Below are 24,133 nucleotides of genomic sequence, written 5' to 3' on the forward strand. Positions count from 1 at the left end.
CAAATGCTCGCCTATTTTGAAATAATTCACTCAGAAATATTTCAGAAAATAAAAGAGACATATGTATTATTTTTTCAATATTCAGATAAAGTTTAACATACCGTAACTGTATGTAAATTTGACAAAAATCTGTGACATGACCCATTACTGTAACTTGACCTTAAGTTTAAAAGTTTTCGTATCTATTTTCTAATCCCCACTCAATTTTCCCATGTGATGCTTTAATCAAATTGCTTGTGAGGCAATAATGTGAATTGAGTTATTTCCCTTTATCAATAAAATTTTAGGTAAAACAGATAGATTCATACACCATGCAGTTCTTTTTACAACTTGCTTACATTTCTATAAAATGGCTTTTCTTGAGACAAATATGGTGATTAAGTAAAATACAATCATAATTTGTAGAAAGCCATTATCTGAGCCAGATTACTATTTTGCGTATAAAGAAGACAATATTCTGGACACACTTCAAGTTTATTAAATTGAAAAGATTGGTAAAAACTATGTAACTCAATTTTTAATCAATATTATACATACCTTTCTGACTGCCACTTTCTCAGCATTTGACCTTGTCATACACAAATGAAATGCATACATAAACAATTCTGAAAATCTCAGCAATTCTAAAGCTGATCCTATGAAAGTTGCAGTAATGATGTAATTTATAAAGAAAGCACCATTTCCTGACAGAAATATACATCTGAAATACAAGAAAGGATTTATTTTAGTACATGATTATATTTCAAAAAAGTTTTTAAATTTGTTCATCCTGTACAAACAGATTGAAATTGATTGATTGATTAATATCAACTGGAATATATTTTGTAAATTTTTAAGTAAGAGTCTTTACAATCAAATTTATTATAAATTTTGTAATCTAGATAGAAAAGAAGTATCAAAGCACAATCAGAATTTACGGAATGGAAAGTGTTATTCTAATCTTTGAAGATAATACTAGATAATGCATAATTTTTCAAATTAGGTTAAACTTCTCCTTTTATGATACCTCAGATCCTTGACGTCACCAAAGGACAAATAGAGAAAAAATAAGTCTGCTTTGAAACAAACTACAATGGATGTTTAAATGATTTATCACTTAATTAACTTAATTATTTATTCAAATCAAATATCTTTGATAATTAAGTTTTACTTTACATATTTCCATCTGAAAGTTTTACTTTACATACTTCCATCCAAAAGTTTTACTTTACATACTTCCATCTGAAAGTTTTACTTTACATACTTCCATCTAAAAGTTTTACTTTACATGCTTACATCTAAAATTTTACCTTACATACTTCCATCTAAAAGTTTTACTTTACATACTTCCATCTAAAAGTTTTACTTTACATACTTCCATCTAAAAGTTTTACTTTACATACTTCCATCTAAAAGTTTTACTTTACATACTTCCATCTAAAAGTTTTACTTTACATACTTTCATCTAAAAGTTTTACTTTACATGCTTCCATCTGAAAGTTTTACTTTACATACTTCCATCTAAAAGTTTTACTTTACATACTTCCATCTAAAATTTTTACTTTACATACTTCCATCTAAAATTTTTACTTTACATACTTCCATCTGTTTACTTTACATGCTTCCATCTAAAAGTTTTACTTTACATACTTCCATCTAAAAGTTTTAATTTACATGCTTCCATCTAAAAGTTTTACTTTTCTAAAAGTTTTACTTTACATGCTTCCATCTACAAGTTTTAATTTACATGCTTCCATCTAAAAGTTTTACTTTACATGCTTCCATCTATTTACTTTACATACTTCCATCTGAAAGTTTTACTTTACATACTTCCATCTAAAAGTTTTACTTTACATACTTCCATCTAAAAGTTTTACTTTACATACTTCCATCTGTTTACTTTACATGCTTCCATCTAAAAGTTTTACTTTACATACTTCCATCTGAAAGTTTTACTTTTCTAAAAGTTTTACTTTACATGCTTCCATCTAAAAGTTTTAATTTACATGCTTCCATCTAAAAGTTTTACTTTACATGCTTCCATCTATTTACTTTACATACTTCTATCTGAAAGTTTTACTTTACATACTTCCATCTAAAAGTTTTACTTTACATACTTCCATCTAAAAGTTTTACTTTACATACTTCCATCTAAAAGTTTTACTTTACATGCTTCCATCTAAAAGCTTCCATCTGAAAGTTTTACTTTACATACTTCCATCTGAAAGTTTTACTTTACATACTTCCATCTGAAAGTTTTACTTTACATACTTTCAACTAAAATTTTTACTTTACATACTTCCATCTAAAATTTTTCTGTAAATCCATCACAAACCACTGGAATAGGGCTTTTGCACTGAAAAGATAAAATTGTTTATTTCTTTCAGTAAACATCCAATTTCCTCATTAGGATCATGTTAGTGAATCAGGCAACTAGATTTGACACAAATGTCTAACCAGTGAAATAACATGATGTTTGAATTTCATTATGCTGTTCAGATGTTTGATTGATTATTATGGAATGACTGTGTCACAGATGACTACAGATATTTTTTTCTTTGTCGTAGCAACAATCCTGTTCTCTTTTTCTAAATCCTGACATCACAGATCGCAACTTATCACCAAATTTAAGCTTGCAATGAGCAATACAACAGTAGAGCAGAAGCTGCTTACCATTCCAGAACACCTAAGATCGCCCCCAATGTTTTGGTATGATTCATGTTACCCAATATTTAGTTTTTTGTGTAGCCTTATTTGAACTGGTGTTCATCTTACTGTTCATTTTCTGGACCATGATATTTCCTGTTTTTTGTACAATATAGCTTTTGAAAGCCCCTTTGATATTTTCTACCTCTATTTTCTGACACTCAAAAGTTACATAATACAATAAAAGACACACATAAAATCAAAGATTTGCAAGTTAAAGATAACATTCTACAAATCTTCCAATACCACACTTTGATCAAGATTTCAACAGAATTCATCCCTATTCGTACTGTTTGTCAGCAAACAACAATAATAAAGAAACCAAATAAATATTGAATACCTAAGATTTCTATAAAATCAGGTAAATTTGAAATTTGACATATTTTGTATTCTACCAACAATAGCTAACTTGGTTAACTAGTCTTTCACTAAACATTGTGGGAACAACTTTGGGCTTTGGATTATGTGAGTGTGACCCCACTTCTGGATTTTAGAGTTATTTCAAAGTTACCAATTGCAATCTGAAGTTTTTGATGTCATTGACCATACTAAGAGATTTACCTTGTCAAACCAAGTGATGGAAGTATCAGCACCATCAGCAACAGGAAAACATAACACTTTACCATTACATTATGGTGTTCTGCAGTTCTGAAATAGAAAACATAACACTTTACCATTACATTATGGTGTTCTGCAGTTCTGAAATAGAAAACATAACACTTTACCATTACATTATGGTGTTCTGCAGTTCTGAAATAGAAAACATAACACTTTACCATTACATTGTGGTGTTCTGCAGTTCTGAAATAGAAAAGATAACACTTTACCATTACATTATGGTGTTCTGCAGTTCTGAAAATAGAAAACATAACACTTTACCATTACATTATGGTGTTCTGCAGTTCTGAAAATAGATACATAACACTTTACCATATTATGATGATGTTCTGCAGTTCTGAAAATAGAAAACATAACACTTTACCATTACATTATGGTATTCTGCAGTTCTGAAAATAGAAAACATAACACTTTACCATTACATTATGGTGTTCTGCAGTTCTGAAATAGAAAACATAACACTTTACCATTACATTATGGTGTTCTGCAGTTCTGAAATAGAAAACATAACACTTTACCATTACATTGTGGTGTTCTGCAGTTCTGAAATAGAAAAGATAACACTTTACCATTACAATATGGTGTTCTGCAGTTCTGAAAATAGAAAACATAACACTTTACCATTACATTATGGTGTTCTGCAGTTCTGAAAATAGATACATAACACTTTACCATATTATTATGATGTTCTGCAGTTCTGAAAATAGAAAACATAACACTTTACCATTACATTATGGTATTCTGCAGTTCTGAAAATAGAAAACATAACACTTTACCATTACATTATGGTATTCTGTAGTTCTGAAAATAGAAAACATAACACTATACCATAACATTATAGTGTTCTGTGGTTCTGAAAATAGACAACATAACACTTTACCATATTATTATGGTGTTCTGCAGTTCTGAAAATAGAAAACATAACACTTTACCATTACATTATGGTGTTCTGCAGTTCTGAAAATAGATACATAACACTTTACCATATTATTATGGTGTTCTGCAGTTCTGAAAATAGAAAACATAACACTTTACCATTACATTATGGTGTTCTGCAGTACTGAAAATAGAAAACATAACACTTTACCATATTATTATGGTGTTCAGCAGTTCTGAAAATAGAAAACATAACACTTTACCATTACATTGTGGTGATCTGCAGTTCTGAAAATAGGAATAGTTGAATAAAACTGACAATGTTGTTCAGAAAAAAAATATCCAGACAATGATGTACAGGAAAGTTCTCACAGTTTCCATGAATGTGTTGTTCTTGGTCTGAGTAGAAAATATAGAAAAAACCTGCCTAAAGGGAAACCTGCATTAATTGCAATCAAGGTATACAAAGAATATTCCATAGTTATTTAACTTATTTAAACAGAGCACCTGTCTAGTGCAAAGAAAAAATAGTCCAAAAGGGATTCTGCATACACAGATTTCATTGTATTACTCCAAATTTTAATCTATGATAAATTTAAATACCTCTCACTGAAAATAGAAACCTTGTGCAAGTTTCTAAGTAATGCTAGGAAGAAATTAACAAATGGTCCAAAAATAATATGCTTCACTTAATAAAGTCATAATCTACTAGCCTGTGAATACAAAAATGTTTTTATATTGTAATCATTGTGATAACAAATTGCTGTGTCATTGACATGTAAAACTGTAAAAATAATATAATCTGCATTTATAATTAAAACTAAAATGATTTTACTCATTTTTGGCATGTTGTAAACTCTATCTAAATTTCTTTAAAAAAAAAGGGCGCTAAAACCAAAATTACCCCAGGTAAATGTAAGGTAAAGTCACCTAATGCAAGTTGTATCGCCTTAGCAATCTTAATTACAATACCTAACCAATTACTGAAATCACTTAAAAGGATCCATATAATACAATTTACTCTATATGGACATGGTTGTAAAGGATGAAATTATATGTCATCTATGCAAGAAAAAAACTACATTAATTACCTTGTCCAGTGGCCTACTAGTTGGTCAGACCAATAGACTATGTTAGGAAGTAAGGCTGCAAAGGTCCACAGGAGAATAGTCGGCACAAACTGCTCAACAAATGGACTCTGAAATAAAGATATTTGATTGATGGATGTCAAGTAGAAAATATTTCATATTCAGGACAATAACATGTAAATGTGATATATATATATACCCTAATTTGTAGTAGACAAAAACATTGAGTTAGATTTTGTTGTGCTAGGTAACAAGGTAAAATCTGACAAGTCACTCTACCGGAACACAGTTTTATGCCTTCAAACCAGTCTGCAATGATGTGCAAAGAAGCAGTAAATATCAATTTAAGGTCTTTGAATTGGGGAAGGATAAACATGCTAATATGAACCCAAAAGACATATTTTTTCTGTTATGGAAAATACCAAATACATTTAAAATGTATGAAGATTGTCTCCCTTTTTTACCAATGTAAGCAATTGTCTCTTATCAAACGCCTATAGTGCTATATTGTTGCAATAAAATGTGCTGACCAGTTCGATTGAGTTTTTTTTTTCCCTGAACATGAGAGAATATTTCATGTTGTACTGTTCTACCATCTTCATTTTAGACAGAATTTCTGAGTGGAAATTAAGATAAGTCTGCTTAATTGCCAATTTCAAAAGAGAAGCTAATTAATTGACTGATTGACTTTTAGAACTCTTTTTAGAAGGGTTTACCCAATTTTGCCAGTAAAAAGATTCATTTTATTTGCTTGTTTTTTTCAAAAGTTTATTATTTTGATAATTTCTTACTAAGAATTCTAAGACTACTAAATATGCGCATATCTACCAGGTTTTTCATCAATACTTACAATTTTTTCTGTAGCTTTCGATACATTTATGTTGATTTCATTAAGATTATTAATGACGATAAGTGGTGTTGTGAAGAAAAACAACAAAATAATCAGTAATAAATTGATAATTATAGCTTGTATCCACCATACTAAGTTGGACTTGGAAAGATTTTCCCTGAAAGTAAAATGACATTTTAGTTACTGTAAGGTGAAATCATAGACCAATATACTGGAAACAAACTAATTTTTGCGAGCCATTTATTTTTCTCAACTTTCGGGAGTAGAAAAATAATGTGTTTACGAAAAAACTTTAATCTTCCCTTCTTTAAATACATAGAGACAATTAGGAATTCACAATTTAAATCACAGAAAGATGACTAGAAAGGATTAAAGTATCTGCATAAATAAGTTGGCTGACAGTGTAGTGCTTTGACCAATTACAAAACTTATCAACAACAAAAAACAAAGATGAAGAATGCATTTTTTAATATCGTAATAATGTCACAGGGCATAGAATTAATCTGTTTGGTTGACAATAATTAGAATGAATAATTAAAGAAACCATTTGATTCATATCAAATATTCTATTTAATTTTTAGTGTAAAGAAGATGATATCTCAACAGAATTTAAAATTTTTATTTCAAACTTTAGAAAAAAATAAATGGAGAAAGTGTCCATGGGACACAGATGGATGCCCCAACTTGCATATAATGTTCTAAAGGGACATTACTCAAGAATGGTTACAATGAAGCAACCTTTATTTTGTGGTAATTAGCATTGTGTACAAGTTTCATAACATTTGGTTGAGGCAAACTTGAGTTAGAGAACGGAAACGAAAAATTCAGCAATTTTTCCATTTGTAAAGGGGCATAACTCTAGAATGGTAAAAGTGACGCCACCCAATTTCAAACTTGATCTGTGTTTTGTGGGAATAGGTATTGTGTATAAGTTTCATAACATTTGGTTGAGGCAAACTCAAGTTAGAAAACGGAAACGAAAAATTCAGAAATTTTTTTGTTTGTAAAGGGGCATACTTCATGAACGGTAAAATGGGTAACACTTAATGCCCCCTTTGCCTAGCTGTGGGAGTATAAAAATGTAATTTGACTAAGACAATTTTGGGAATAATTCATTGATTTGTGAATAACAAGCTTATATAGGTTTCAAAATATTTCGTACTTAATTTATTGATAGTTTTCTTTGAAAACACTTAATAATATATAACCATCATATCACATTTTCTTATTTTTATATCACACACAATTTACTGAATATCACATATTCAAATTGGCAAACAATTTTAGATTATCATTGATATGATTATAATGTCCTTTGTTTGGCAATGAATGATAGCATTTGTATCAATACTTTACCAGTATTGTAAGTTATTTAATAATCCTGCATAAAACAGTTGTAATGTTCATCAATGCATTTCAAAGAACACTCATTCTGCTGGAAAATATATATTTTTAATCATTTTTAATTTCAATTTTTTTCTGTCATTCACACATGGTTAAGTTATACATACCAATAAATATTTTCTGGAGAAGGAGCATATTTTACTCTCCATTCTTCCACTGCCAGTTCTGTGAACAAACTTGACTGTAGAGGATTATGTGTACCTTTACATGCAGCTTTGAAATCTGTCAGAACTCTGTAATGGTAACACATATATATAAATATGCAGTTCAAAATTGTGATTCAAATGATAAGTTCTTTAATATATATTTCATTTAAATATTTGATTAGAAATAACTATATCATTTCACAATCGGAGATATTTAAACTACAACAAATTTGTGACCTCTGTAGCAGGTGTACTGCAAATTCAGAAATTTTTGCAATGTTTCTTTTTATACAAATGGATGCAAAAAAATTAAAAAAATGCAGTTCAAATTTAAATAGCATTATTTGTAAGAATCATTTCATGAAATTGCAATAATTAAACTTACATTTTTGTGCATTGTTCACGAATAGCAATAATACATTCATGCTTAAATTTTAGGGTTTACAATATTTTAGAACATCTGATTTATCAATATAGATAGACAAAGAAATGTTTAATAAGATTTTAATACTTTATACAATTTAATTTAATTTCTTTTTAAAAGGACAGTGTTTATATCAATCATTGCAAAATGGTGGAAAGTTGTCTCATTGGTAATCATACTACATCTTCTTATTTTTATATTGCAAGGACCATTAAGGCAGCTATTAATTTTATTCTGATTTTTCATAAATACAGGTAGTGTAAATACTGGCAGGTTTGCAATGAGGTCCTGTTTTCAATTCAAAATAATAACATTGGAGGAGATATCCTACCTAAATATATATATATATACCAAAATTGGGTTTAAGAGATGAAAGGACAAATTTGAATAAAAGAGGTAATTTGAATGATTAAACACAGTTAATGTCAAAGAAAAAAAATGGAATACTTAGAAAAAGATCTTTTACCAAATTGTATGTATTGAAATCAGAATCACTTGTCTATTTCTGGTATTTTCTATTGAAATATTATAAATTACTTTTCAGCCATATAATCAATTTCAAAGGTAACAAAAGCTATGCCAGCTGGGTCCCGGTAAGCTGTTACTTTCTGACTTTCAGATTCTGCTATGAGCACATCCTCCTCGTACTTGTAGTAATCAATAGCATCAACCTGAAGGTATAAATGTGTAAACTTTAGAATTTAAAGAAAAAATATTGGATATTAGAGATCTTCCAATTTGAACAGGTGATTTGATATTAGGGCTTTCCCAAAATATAATGTATGGGGGTGTTAGAAGTCACTTTTTACCCAAAAAACCCAACAGACACCTACAATTTTAATTGGAAATGTAATATGTTATTATGAGAAAACTTTTCAAATCACACTGCCACCCCATATAATTAATTCTGAAATAGCCCTACTTTTGAATACAATGTATTGATATTTCAACTACAGTAACATTTTATCATTTGACCTCATCATCTATTTCAGCAAGCTCTTTAGATATTAGAGATACCACAATGCAACATTTTCTGATAAAAGACATTTTAGTAATAGTTATTGAGAATTTTCCTTGCCATACATTTATAGTTCAATAGCAACCCTGCATGCATGGGTTATTCTTTGAAACATTTTTATAATTTATCCTCCTAAATGGCTAGACAGACAAATTTACTTGCTTTATTTAACAAATAGTATTGTTGGGCAGTGGTATATTTTAGTGAGTTCACTCACAGTTTTAGCTCTGTCTATTTTTAACTAATATAAGATACTTCACCACTCATTTAACAAATATTTTTATCTGTATTAAGTTTGATTATCTCCCCTTTAACATGTTTGGACTGGGATTATATTTCTTTATACACATCCTCAGGTAATTATGTTCTGTAACTGTAATTTTTTTATCAATAGCCATCAAGCTGTTAAGGAGAAGTTGCACTGACAAGTTACAAAGAAAAACTGACAAATAGACAAGGTGAATCCCAAACACACCCCCCCCCCCCCACCCCCGCCCCACCAATGAAAAAAAATGTTTCCTGTGGGTATAATGAACATTGTTTTTCTGAATTTAACTGATCTTATTGTCAAAAAATAATCTTTTTGATGTCACATCCTAACCAAGATTTCAACATTTATGATTTTTGTGTAAAGACATTAAGAGGTATATAAAAGAAAATGTTTAGGAAAGATTTTAGTTTGTATAGCCCATGTGTGACTGAGGATGATTTTGAGTTTGACCTATTGAATAAACATATTTATTCTAAAACCAGTTGTTGGCATGATACGGGTTATGTTCTTCTCATATATTTTATGATGGTATGATACTAAACCCCTTCAGCTGTTGTCTACTCTTTGGTCGGGTTGTTGTCTCTTTGACATATTCCCCATTTCCATTCTCAATTTTACATCTTAACTTTGAAGACTGTACATCATGTACATTGATTCTTTAGTTTTTGTGTTGTTGGGTTGCTGTCTCTTTGACACATATACATCATATCTCCTTTTATTCATATAACAGTAGGATTTGCTAAATAGATTCACATTTTCTTACCTTCTCACAACCACAACAATCACAAAAACATCTCCCACAGACATAAGGTCTCAGTGTAGGCCTCCTCCCAGTGCCATCATACTCTAATTCTGACATAAACTTTGCATCTGCCATCATTTTTCTACAATGACAAAATGTAAAAGTCAATGATTTTATAGAAATTTTGAGAACTATTTTTTTTAATTCCTTCATAGGAAAAGACACAGTGTATATTAAAAAAAAGGAAAAAAAATTAAAAATCAGTCATCATTCTGAACAAATCCATGGAATCATTGCAACAATGTGTATGCCAAAATGGCATTAAATTGAAAAAAATCCTTAAAAAAATTCCCTGCAACCAGTATCATTAAACAAGATGAAGATGTTAAATAACTGAATTGTTACAAATACCTTTTCTTATCCAGCTTAACCAGCTTAGAAATATTGTAGGCAAACTGTATATCTAGCACTGCTACTTCTGGGTAGGCCTCTCTAAAAGAATAAAAGAGCATATTTCATGTGTCCAAGGGCAATAACTCCAATATGTCTATTTTGGTTCATTTAAAGTTTTTCATTGATATTGTACAAGAAATTTATGCATGAGATTGCTTACCATGCAATTTCTGTATAATTTTATTTTCAAGGGACAAAACTCCTGTAGAAATAACTGATATTGCTATTTAGAGAATTGGTGTTTTGTTTGGCTGATCTTTGATAGTCCTATTAAATTCATTAGGGCTATTCCATTAAAATGTATGTGGGAGGGTAGGAAGGGAAGTTTAATGATTGAATGTTGGTCATGGGTCTTTTTTCAGTATTATCTAAAAAAAGGTTCTTGGTTGTAGGGATATTTTGAAAGTTCCTTCCTACCCTCCCACATACATTTTAATGGAATAGCCCTTAGGTAATTCAATTAACTAGATATCATTGAGATAAGAGCCATCTCTGTGGGCCCCGCTGTGAATAATGTGTGGTAAAAAATTTGTATCTTTATCATTGGACATGGGGTTGTCAACTGAAACCGAAGTTTATGGCCTTGACCTTTGACCTAGGAAGTTGTACATACATTATGACACACCCTCTTGTGTTGGCTTATATACATGTCAAGTATAAACTTTGAAATCATAACGGTTCTCAAGATATAGAGCGGACACAATCTTTACCATAGGACATTGGGTTGTCAACTAAAACCAAAGTTTTTTACCTTGACCTTTGACCTAGGAAGTTGTACATACATTATGACACACCCTCTGGTGTTGGTTTATATACATGTCAAGTATAAACTTTGAAATCATAATGGTTCTCAAGATATAGAGCGGACACGATCTTTACCTTAGGACATGGGGTTGTCAACTAAAACCAAAGTTTTTGACCTTGACCTTTGACCTAGGAAGTTGTACATACATTATGACACACCCTCTGGTGTTGGTTAATATACATGTCAAGTATAAACTTTGAGATCATAACGGTTCTCTAGATATAGAGCGAACACAATTTGTTACGGACGGACGTACAGACTGAAAACTTTAGGGCGTCCAACATTCGGCTGGGCCCTAATTATAATATTTACTACAGTGTTCCAGCTAGGATTTCAAAAGGGCAGGGAGCCAATCATGAAAATGGCACTTAACCTCGCTTATTGTTAATTCAAAAAGGGCATGTCAAACATTGTCTTATGTTAACAGCAGGGGTTTCAGCTTTGAGTTTTGAGGGCTTTAGTTACTTTTACGCAAGATGAAAATCAACCTTATTTTGGGTAACAGAAAGAGACCAAAGACATATATTACTAGCTATACATATGCCCAAGTCCTTCAATGATCAGGATCTTTGAAGGCCTTAGGCATGCTACAAATGTAGGCAGTCATGGCATGATTTGACTGGTGTGATGCTTAAATAGAAGATTAGAACAAGGATCTGCAAATTTAGTTCACAAATTCAGTTATTTTTTTAAGACATCCTGATCATCAAAAGTTGGGTTCCTCTTTTTTAAAACCAGGAATCACAGCATAAATGAAATTGTTACGAATATTTCACTGCAATATCACTATCCCTGTATAAATGTTCAAATCGATATTTGGAATTCATTTTTATAAACTTGGAACGATTAAAATGACTGTCTATTTATAATTTATCGAGAGTAGATCACCTTTACTTTCGATTTTTTTTTTACAAAATGAAACAGGAAGTGACAAGAGGATAATAAATTTAGAATGAGTCCGGATTCATCTACGGATTGGTTTGTGTTTAACAAAAAGGCAGGAAATGATCATTTCTTAAAATTAAGTTGCTCAGTAAGAAATATATTTATCTCCCTAGTTTAATTTGATACTAAATGATTTTGTTTTTTTACGTTTTAGTGTCTATTAAATTTATGAAAATACGTTCATGCATGTGCGGTACATGATAAAGAAAGCACATATTTTGACTCTTGACAATATTTTTGAGTTTTAATCTTTATAATCTAAATTGTCGAAAATTATAATAAAAAGTTAAATAAAATGTGAGGAAAATATAGGTTCAAATGACGAAACTATGTCATTCGAGCTTCTATAAGTGATCGTTTGAGAAATTTAAAAATAAAATGCCAACCATCCGGGGAAAAACAATTTTATTCAATTGACAAAACTACAAAAACATCTATGGATAAACAAACTGCAAACTGTGGTCCCTTTTGAAAAATATTGAAATTGAAATGTCGACTGACCGATAATTATAATGGTCAATTATGAGGTTTAATTAACAGATAGTGACCCAACCGATGGCGATAAGCTGATTACCTGTAATCACAAAATGTTATTTAGCTGAGGGTCATAAACTTGTCAGAAACATGAGGACAGGTAGAATTATTGTATTTTCATCAATAATACAACAATAAAGGAATGGACTTGCGAAAAAGGCCAGGGCATCTTAAAAAGGGCACAGGGCGCCAGAAAGTAACAATGAATAATTATGCTTTCAATGGTAAAAATGTTAAGAAAATTGGTACAGAAATATGATATGATATCTTTTTAAGAAAAATCAATTCATTCAAAATAAACAGTCACAAAGTTTCAGAATATTCACTACTTTGGTGCAAAAAATAAAAAAAAAATAAAGAGACTTACTGAAAGTGTTGTTGTATTGTGTTCTTGTAACATTTATCCTTTGGTATGTGAGACACCATCAATGTTCTAGATACCTGTAATATGCAAACATTAATCATTTTGTGTTTTACAACAAAAGTACATATAGAAAATCCATTAAAAATAGGTTTGGTCTAGTAGAAGGCACTTTTCAATTTTGAATAGAGGAATAGTATCAAAGGGCATTTTAAAAATTTTACTCTTCATAACTTTCATCATAAATTTTATAAACAAAATGGCTTATGTCAAATAACCATTGTCAACTATGGTATACAAAATGTTCACAACAAGAAAAACTGACAGAAGACGAACAGCCACTTTACAAAAATTTTATGTGTATTCCTAATTGCAAGATTTTACAAAAAAAAAACCACTAACAATAATTTCAGTTCACAGGAATGGAAGTCAAATTAGGCTAATTTTTTTTTACATGCACTAAAATTTTTCCATTGTCTATTGTAATTATTAGATATTCTAGCCTGTGTGAAACTTTCAAACATGGGATACATTTTTGTTCGCATTAGTTGCAAGAACTTCAGATTTTGATAACAAAACATTGTTAATCATGGCTTATTTTTGATTAACAAGATGAAAAATGTTACCATAATATTTCATATATATAATAAACTTTAAAAACAAAGACAAATTATAAACAACAAAGTTCAAAATTATAACCTAGATTTCAATTATATTCTATATTTACATAAAAACAATATGTATCAGTTTTAATCAAGAAAGTTTGAACAAAAAAAACAAACAACGGACCAAAAACATACAAATTCTTTTTCATGGCCTTATAAATTGAATTAGTATTGGTAATCGAGATACCATGTTTTTTTGCAGAACACAATCTTACCTGTTCATTTTTAGTAAAATCTAAGTTCAGAGAGAAATGTCTCATCAGAGCCACCAAGATGATTAAATATACCACTGCTAGGATTGCATGTACCCATAAGTACTTAGAGCTGAAAAAATTTTAAAAAAATTAATCAGTTACCGTCAATTCAGAAATTTGTGTGTGCCTATATTGTTAAGATTGGTGAAGAATGAACAAAAATCTGAGATTAATTTCTAGTATTGTGATTTCAGGAAATGCTGCATACAAATGATGCTATCAAAATTTAAAATGTGATTTTTTTAATTTTTTATACATCTGATATCCATAAAACTAAGTGTACACAGAAGATTAGAAAACATATACTGTAGATTCATTATTATTCGTTGGATACCAATTTTCATGGGTTCCATTGGAACAGGTGAACCACGAATTCAAATGTTCAACGAATGACAAATTTTCTATAAGCCTTGTATGCAGAGATTGTCAACACCACAAAATCAAATATCCACGAAAATGCAAGTTTTCCTCAATCCACGAAAATTGTAACCCACTTAAATAAATGAATCCACAGTATCCTTAAATCAAATTTCTCCATATGAAATAGTCCTTCATGATCTTAAAAGCTTAAAGGCATAGAATAATAAATTTTAAAAAGTCTCTTCTAAACAAATCATTGAATATCTATGCATGGACTCAGTTGGTTTTTAGTTGTTTTTTCTTTTTTAAGTGAGATTCATTCTCCTGCCACAGTAGTGATAGGATGAAGGGATCTGGAAGGCAGACGTCATCCACTCTGATAGCCTTGAAAGTCCTCTTTATTAACTAAAAACAATCACAGTTACTTACTCTGGATCTAAGTTGCCAATAGTTGTATGACCAAGATCTTTATCACTTCCAACTAAGAAATAAAGAAAAAAATTTTGAAATATTTACCATGTATTCAAAGTTTAATTATAAACATGTTATTCAATTTAACAACATTTTGTGTGGTATCAGACAGTATTTTTTGCATTGTGGTGAATAATAAAACATGTATTTAGACACAAACATTCACATGTATGCAATTAGGTAAAGCCTGCATAAGAAAACAAACTACTGACACATTTTAATTTGTGGGTACTAATTTTTCAAAGTTCAATATTAATTTGATGTTTCATTGATACTTATGACCAAACCTGTACATGTGAAAACAAATTGTTTGACAAGTATTATATTTCAATGTTTTATTAAAAATATGTCTGGGTTCATATTAAAGGATTTCCTATCACTATCAAAGCTACAAAACAAAACATGTAAACTATATTGTCTAGTTCTCATATACCCTTGTGTCAGCCCTTGTGGATTTTGATTATTGACAAACAAAAAGTAACTAGACCGTGTAAAATAATCGGAGCAAATTTTATTGTCTTCAAACTGGTCAAAGGGCTTTAACTCTAAATAAATGGCTATTGTATGAAGATTATATCTCCGGTTAATGTTTGCAGCCATCATATAAACAAAGATGATTTCAGAGGGTGATGCTTTTCCCCTGGATAATGGGGATCATGGCTTATTAAATAAATGGAGAATGTGTCCTTGGGACACAGATGATGCCCCTGCTTGCATATAACATTATAAAGGGACATAACTCAAAAACGGTAAAAGTGACGCCACCCAAATTCGAACTTGATCTGAGTTTTGTGGTAATAAGCATTGTGTATAAGTTTCATAACATTTGGTTGAGACAAACTTAAAGTTAGAGAACGTAAACCAATTTCGGGACGTACGTACATATGGACAGACGTACAGACGGACAAGGGTAACACTTAATGCCCCCTCAGCTGCGGCGGGGGCATAAAAATACAAATGGCACAACTGTAAATAATTTGTAAAAAGGAATCTTGATGGCTTGGTAGGAAACTTCAAATCTTTGAAAGTACTTACTGTTGTTCCCTTGGAAGTTTATAGGGAGTATAACTACTACAGACAATACAGTAATCATAGCTGTATATATAATCAGATATCTCTGGAATGTTAGATATTGTATAGCATCTCGACCATTCTTGTGTGCTATATCTGAATCTCTGTAACGATAAAATAATTGATCCCAATATATCAAACATTACCTAGTAAATTAATTTTCTACAAAGTGATAAAAACCTATGACCAATGTGAAAACCTGTTGAGAAATTCATACAAGTTGGTGAAAGTACTCTGAGAAATATATGATAAAAATATTATATGGAATCTTTCAAATCATTTCCAACATCAACAACCATACATCCCACAATATTTCCAACAAAATTGGAAAAAATATCTCCTTTAGAGTGAAACCAATATTTGTGACACCACCTCCTGTTAACCTTTCTGTAACCCCACATGAACCTTATTTTATGTACTTAAGTGAATGTTTCCTATCTTTAAATTGTCCTGAAGACCCAACTCTAAGTGGCGAAACACACTGACAATAATTAAATAATGTCCTTGTCGTAACCAGGATGTTGTTTGTCTTTTAACAGTTTGGATATTTGGAATGAATGGTCAAAGTCCCATAAAATCAAGCTACTATAGGTCTTAAGAGTCTCCCATAACTCCTGGAAAAATTGTCAAATAAAAATTGCATTATAGCATTGTTAACTAAACATAACGATAATCAAGCATACTATGTTGGCTTTCAATTCAATGGTCTCAGAGGAATATTTCTCAAATGGTTTCAATGTACTTAAATAGGACAAAAAGGGTAAAAGTCCCATAACCCTCTGCGGTTATAGGGATATAGTGTGGTAAAGTACTCATGAGGAAAAACAATCCTTCTAAGTACATGTATAAATGCTTTCAGGAAAAATCTCAGAAGTGTTGTGTGTTACAAACAGACAGATGGACAGACTAAGACTATAACTATGTCCTCAGCGGCAGTGCGACTGGGACAAATAATTAATTTTATCCCTCTGGAAAAAGAACAATACTGTAACATTTTCTTACATTAATATTTATTATATGTGTTACTGCACTTGCAAACAAATACAATATTTCTTAGTGCAGTAACTTTCATGATTTTGTAGAACAGCATCTAATCAAAACTGCTCAGGTGGAATTCATGTAAATCTAAGACAAAATCACCTGAAGCAAGTTATTTCACCTGTGTCTTATTGATTTCAATACGGTATTATACAAAACAAATATATAAGTTACTTTCTGTTAAATTTAAATTGAACTGATTAGTTGCAAGCAAATTAATTCACATCTGTATTACTTTGGTTATTAAATAAAACACTGCCACAGCTAAAAGTCATCAAAAGTTTGGCAAAATTTTACTGTCAGAATAGAGGCCCTGGAATTTACACATTACTAAACCCCTGTTAACCCTTGGGGTTACACTTGAGATTTTCTACCCCAGGAATTGATTACCTTAGCTGTATTTGGAAAAACCTTTCTGAATTTCAGGTCCTCAATGCTCTTCAACTTCGTACTTTATTTGGTCCTTTTAACTTTTTGATTCGAGCGTCACTGATGAGTCTTTTGTAGACGAAATGCGTGTCTGGCATACAAAATTTTAAACCTGATATCTATGATGAGTTTATTAAGAATGATAAAATTCAACATCTACGTAAAAAATCTTACAACACTTACTTGACTTTAAAGTATGCAGTAATCCAAGCAAAGAAATGCTGAAAAATATAAATTATAATAAATCTATTATTTTAGACCTCATCTGACATTAAATTATAAAATCTTTTTATCTTAAATTCTTTTCAGATGTTCTTTTTTTAATGGAATGATTAATATCAACATGAGTTCAGATATTTCATCAAACAAAAGACCAAATACTGCATCGAAAGAGTAATAATAGAGGATTTTTTAAAACAAGTTTAATCTGATAATATCATAACATAACTTTAAACCTTTTGAAAATGTTTGAAATTCAACTTCCTACAAAACAATGTTTATGTACCTGTCTCACGTGAAGCACTTTGATGACGGTGTCATGCTTTGTTTATATCTTACTATTTCAGACATTGATAAATGGACAATGTGTCAATGGGACACAGACAATACCCTAGCTTGCATATAACTTAATAAAAGCACATCAACTAGAGAACTGTAAAAGTGATGCCACCCAAATTCAACTTGATCTGTGTTTTGTGGTATTAAGCTTTGAGTATAAGTTTCATAACATTTGGTCAAGGGAAACTAAAGTTAGAGAACAGAAACCAATTTCGGGACGTTTGGACGGACATAGGTACGGACGGATGGACGTACAGACAGCAAGGGTAAACTTTAATGACTCCTCCACTACGGCGGGGCATAAAAATATTTGTTGTTGACTGAAGATCTTTAATATTATCATATGTTCACAACATATATTGACACAAAACAGTAAGAGCTTGACAAAGTAAATACACTTTGTCTATTGTTGAAATCATATATTGCATATAGATACATTTCTGGTTTGGCAGGTTGCTGTCTAATTTATACATCCTGCATCTCTCATTATTCCAATCCTATTTATTTTACAACTTACAGTGTCATGCAGATGTATGTGTGTGTCCAAAGATTCTTGTGAGCCAATCTTTGGTTTTTCATCATGATCGCCATAAAAAAGTGAGGTCCATCTACAATAATATAATAACTAAAATTAGTATAGTTTAGTATTTTCCTTTTAAATAACTGATGTGTTGGGTGTTTCAGTGAGATGTAACCACACTATATTCTAAAGCCAAGATTGATTGATTATTTGTTTGTGTTTAACACCATTTTCACCACTATTGGCTTAAGCTAAGACATTTCAATATAACAAAATACACTTTAAATAAAAGAGTCTCATCTTAGTTATATAAACTTTAAATATCAGTCTTTTTTCACATAAAAATGCTTGTATGTCATGAACATTTCAGTATACCGGTACTGTAAATTCAGAAATTATTGCAATGCTTTAATAAATTCGAAAAAAATGCAATAGAATCATGTTCGCAATGAAAATAACTCACATTCAGTAGTGATTTTCCTTCATAAAAATATTGCAATCGCCTTAATTTGATTTTGAATTTTTGCCAGAGGTCAAGGAGTCACAATAATAAATGCACACACAAATTTCTGAATTTACAGTAACTTACAATCAATTTTAAATCATAAGATCATTTTTGAATGAGTCTCAGGACCATTACTACAAGTAAATTACAAGAGCTTTTAGAATAAATATCAGCATTGCAACCTCCAATATGCTTTGGTGTATTTGTATCCATCTAGGTTAGATCTTTCAGTATGCAAAAAAAAAACTGAAAGGCACTTTTAATTTGCTTCAACTTGACATTCATATAACACTTCCTGTGAAATCAATTTAATCGAAGAGGTATCAATTTAAGAGGTTTTACAACAATATTAACTTTCGCTGTGTCATTGACACCTTTTAAAGCAAATTTAACTTAAAGTTCTTAAATCTATGACTTGTCTCCTTGAAATTCACAAAATATTTATGCTACAAGAAGAATTATGAATTTACAACGAGTATAACAAATACCATTGTATTTTACACATTTCTTCATTGTATCTACAAAGCTTTTATTAATAAAACCCAATCAAATTCATTTAAGGATGTTTGCTTCTCTTGTTTTGACTTTTTGTCAAGATATTGGGAATCCTCTAGTTTTAACCATGTAATGCTAATTAAAAAAAATTGCCCCGCGAACCCCTACTTTTCTTTTCATAATTCTACTACATATAGTTGAAAAAAAGTCATTTTTGAAAATCTTGTAAAAAGCTTGTTATTTTCAGTTTTTGAAAGAAAGAGATGCCAATGGTATATGGGAAACATTTTTGTCGTGAATCTTTCTGCCTATGGTATTCGGAAACTTGATTACCAGTTGACGATGTGACTGTAAACATGTCTCACAAATGACGTTGCAAAATCAAATTTTATTGACGTGGCATTGTCACTACATATTGATCCTGTAATGGAAGGTCATCAACAAATCCTGTCTGTCTGTACAGTTGTTTAAAGACAGTAAGACGAGTTTATGATGTGAAATTGTCTGGCAACAGCACATTCACGTATTCCTGCCTGCAATATTCTTATGGCCTAATTTAGATTTTCATTGCTTAGTCTCGGCAATATGGAGAAGCATCATTTTTTTACTGATTTAAGTGTGGGTATGGATTGAAAGAATTGTTTCACGAAGAAAATTTAAAAAAATAAGCATTGTGTATAAGTTTCATAATATTTGGTTGAGGCAAACTAAAATTAGAGAACGGAAACGAAAAATTCAGCAATATTTCCATTTGTAAAGGGCATAACTCTAGAACAGTAAAAGTGACACCACCAAAATTCATAATTGATCTGTGTTTTGTGGTAATAAGCATTGTGTATAAGTTTCATAATATTTGATTGAGGCTAACTTAAGTTAGAGAACAGAAACAAAAAAATCAGCAATTTTTCCATTTGTAAAGGGGCATAACTCTAGAACGGTAAAAGTGACGTCACCAAAATTCAAACTTGATCTTTGTTTTGTGGTAATAAGCATTGTGTATAAGTTTCATAACATTTGGTAAAGGCAAACTAAAGTACGTACAGACGGACAAGGGGAAACCTTAATGACCCATCCGCTAAGGCAGGGGCATAAAAAATTGTTTATTGGTTTCAAAGTTCCCTATAAGAAATTCGTGCAACTTCAATAATCTGGTATGTTCAATAACCTTTTGTGCGTCAGGTATTGAATTTTTCTAAACAGAAAGAAATATGGTAAGCATGAATAGTAGTTATATGAGGATCAATCATGATTTGGTATAAAAAAATCACCAAAGTATGTGTTGCGTTTTTAAAGTCCGTCAGTATATGAAAAATCTAGAGATAATCATTTCACGTCAAATTTTCAATTGTTTATATCTCAAAAACAAGGACAGACACTTGCCATTTTGTTTCTAGCCTTTTAGTTCTGTAATTTATATTCTTTCAATTTATACCCGTCTTTTAAAAAGCTTGCTATTTTGAAACAGAGAAGCGAACATCCTTAAGAATTACTCTAAAGAGTAGCATGTGATGAAAGATCTGTCAAGATTGATTTTATTTTGCATTTTGCATTAAAGTAAAAACCCTCAAAACTTTAAACAGATTCAATTTGCATCAGTCATTAGACAAATTTATTGAACAAATAATATCTTTTGACAGCTGTACCTAATAATGTACAAAATAAACCAAAAGTGTTATATTTCAGACAGATGTAGCATTTAAGCGAAAAACAATAGTTAATCAATATAGCAACTAGTTTCAGCTAATCACAGAATTATTTCTATACACTGTTATTGCATAAACCTGACATGTGTTAACCTAATTTCTTGTAAGTGGCCTTATTACAAAAGCTTTATAAACACGAAAATTATGTGACCATAATGTGTATTTTATGGATTATAACATTGTTTTAAAATCTTTAAAGATTCTGTCTTATCAGAGTTATAATCCAGAAACCAAAAGATAATTAAGGACCAAAGGGCATAACTCTTGAATATTAAATGCTAAAGGTATCAAAATTAAACTTGACCTGTATATCATAGATCATGACATAGTCATTGTGTTAAAATCTTAAAACATTTTGTAAAGAAGTACTTTAAATACATCTGGAAACCAAAAAAAATCCGATTTTTTTATTTTAAGTAAGAGGCATAAAGTTAAATATCAAAACTGTCAAAATTGAGATTGACTTGTATTTTATGGTCCAAGACATTGTGTTCAAATTTCAAAACATTTGATCAAATGTACTTTAAAGTCAGAATTGTTGATATCATTATTGCTCAAGCAGAACTCAGGAAAGCCTGAGGTTTAACATCATTTCCAAAATAGTAAAGAAACTAGAGGCTCTAAAGAGCCTGTGTCGCTCACCTTGGTCTATGTGCATATCAAACAAAGGACACTCTCCAACATTGTAGACGAGAATAGACTTCATGACAAATATCTCTATTTTGTTGATCTCGTGTTACTGATCTTTTAGTCTGTTTAGTTTCTCTCTATCTTTAAGTTTTAGCTCAAAAGTTTAAACACAAAAGAGAGTAAAAAAAATCCTCATTTAAGGGCAATCACTCCTATGAAGAGTGACAGTCTACTAACTATATTGGCAAAATTTGACTTTTTAATAGAAATTGCCTTGCTGATCATTTTTGTGATTTAAAGTGTCTATTTATCTTTTATAATTTAAATCATATAAGGCATAACAGAAAAAAAATGTTTCTCTCTAAATTTCATAGTTTACATGGTAATACTAATAGGCAAAAATGAAAAATTTATGGGCAATAACTCCTATAAGAATTTGTCTAACAGTTTTGACGTATATGGACAATTCATAGAGCTCATTATTCTGAACATTTTTGCTCCTTTCAGATTTTCTTTATTTATAACGTTTCAAAAAATAATAGAAAAAACTTGCATTTTACCACTATGTTCTATTTTTAGCCATGTCGGCCATGTCGGCCATGTTGGTTGGTAGGCGGAGTCATCGGACACATTTTGTAAACTAGATACCCTAATGATGATTGTGGCAAAGTTTGGTTAAATTTGTCTCAGTAGTTTCAGAGAAGAAATTTTTTGTAAAAGATTACAAAAATTTACAAAAAATTGTTAAAAATTGACTATAAAGGTCAATTACTCCTTAAGGGGTCATTTGACCATTTTGGTCATGTTGACTTATTTGTAGATCTTACTTTGCTGAACATTATGGCTGTTTACAGTTTATCTCTATCTATAATAATATTCAAAATAATAACCAAAAACTGCAAAATTTCCTTAAAATTACTAATTCAGGGGCAGCAACCCAACTACGGGATGTCTGATTTGTCTGAAAGTTTCAGGGCAGATAGATCTTAACCTGATGAGCATTTTACCCAATCAGATTTGCTCTAAATGCTTAAGTTTCAGAGATATAGGCCAAAATCTGCATTTTACCCATCTATGTTCGGACATATATTTTTAAACTAGATACCCTAATGTTGACTTGTTTGTAGATCTTACTTTGCTGTACATTATTGCTGTTTACAGTTTATCTCTATCTATAATAATATTGAAGAAAATAACCAAAAACTGCAAATTTTCTTAAAATTACCAATTCAGGGACAGCAACCCAACAATGGGTTGTCTGATTTGTCTGAAAATATCAGGGCAGATAGATCTTGACCAGATGAACAATTTCACCCCGGTCAGATTTCCTCTAAATGCTTTGGTTTCAAAGATATAAGCCAAAATCTGCATTTTACCCCTATGTTCTATTTTTAGCCATGGCGTCCATCTTGGTTGGCAGGCTGGGTCATCGGACACATTTTTCAAACTAGATGCCCCAATGATGATTGTGGCCAAGTTTGGTTAAATTTGGTCCAGTAGTTTCAGAGGAGAAGATTTTTGTAAAAGTTAAAGGACGACGACGGACAATGGACAACGGATGCCAAGTGATGAGAAAAGTTCACTTGGCCCATAGGGCCAGGTGAGCTAAAAAAAAATGGATTGCTGATTATGAGAATATTTTTTTCAATTTAGAAACACTGACTTAAATAATAAGAGTGATTCCAAGCTTTTTGTATATCTAACAGAACAATTTTAAAACTTTTTATAGAAACAAGTGCTTTGATTCAGGTAGGGGCCCAATTAAAACCCTATTTGTACTTCTAAAAGAAAAAAAGAAAAAAACATCTACGTACCAGTATTTAAAACAAACATGGCAAACCTATTATAGTCATGACAGTACGATTTTTAACTTATGAAGTTTGCCTTTTATTGCATCTTAAATTTCTGGTGAGATTATAAATACTCCATTGAATAAGCAGTGAGTACATTGGATTCATTAATATATGTGGTATACCAAATTTTATGGATATCTTTGGTAGATGGAAATCCCAAATTTAAATACTCTATGAAATACAAATAACAAATTAGGGCTGTTCCATTAAAACATACATGGTACCCAGAAAATCCACTATGAAAATAGTACAACCCTCTTGAGAGGCAATTTTAGAATTTCTCTAGCATTCTCATTGTACAAACACCAACCCATAGTCGAGATTTAAAGTGCTTTCCCTGGATCCCTTATATGTTTTTTTA

The 24,133-nt window shown here is 30.7% G+C and overlaps 1 protein-coding gene across 5 annotated transcripts in view; it reads right to left on the bottom strand.

The window, feature by feature from the left end:
• LOC127738805 (calcium permeable stress-gated cation channel 1-like) overlaps positions 1–24,133 on the bottom strand; it is a 54,883-nt gene that overhangs the window by 16,472 nt on the left and 14,278 nt on the right. For all 5 annotated transcript variants that reach the window (XR_008000171.1, XM_052250189.1, XM_052250188.1 and 2 more), the window contains 15 exons: positions 18,584–18,674; positions 17,692–17,729; positions 16,006–16,145; positions 14,929–14,980; positions 14,101–14,209; positions 13,227–13,300; positions 10,534–10,614; positions 10,144–10,264; positions 8,629–8,762; positions 7,629–7,754; positions 6,118–6,274; positions 5,271–5,377; positions 3,247–3,333; positions 2,279–2,335; positions 538–700 (listed from right to left, as the gene is read on the bottom strand). Coding sequence is in view for 4 of the 5 variants with exons in the window: in XM_052250189.1 (XP_052106149.1) it covers positions 538–700; positions 2,279–2,335; positions 3,247–3,333; positions 5,271–5,377; positions 6,118–6,274; positions 7,629–7,754; positions 8,629–8,762; positions 10,144–10,264; positions 10,534–10,614; positions 13,227–13,300; positions 14,101–14,209; positions 14,929–14,980; positions 16,006–16,145; positions 17,692–17,729; positions 18,584–18,674 (1,537 nt within the window). In the remaining variant the exon portion in view is untranslated. The remainder of the gene's footprint in view (positions 1–537; positions 701–2,278; positions 2,336–3,246; positions 3,334–5,270; positions 5,378–6,117; positions 6,275–7,628; positions 7,755–8,628; positions 8,763–10,143; positions 10,265–10,533; positions 10,615–13,226; positions 13,301–14,100; positions 14,210–14,928; positions 14,981–16,005; positions 16,146–17,691; positions 17,730–18,583; positions 18,675–24,133) is intronic.

The sequence above is a fragment of the Mytilus californianus genome, unplaced genomic scaffold, assembly GCF_021869535.1.
Source record: "Mytilus californianus isolate M0D057914Y unplaced genomic scaffold, xbMytCali1.0.p SCAF_4, whole genome shotgun sequence".
Lineage (NCBI taxonomy): Eukaryota > Metazoa > Mollusca > Bivalvia > Mytilida > Mytilidae > Mytilus > Mytilus californianus.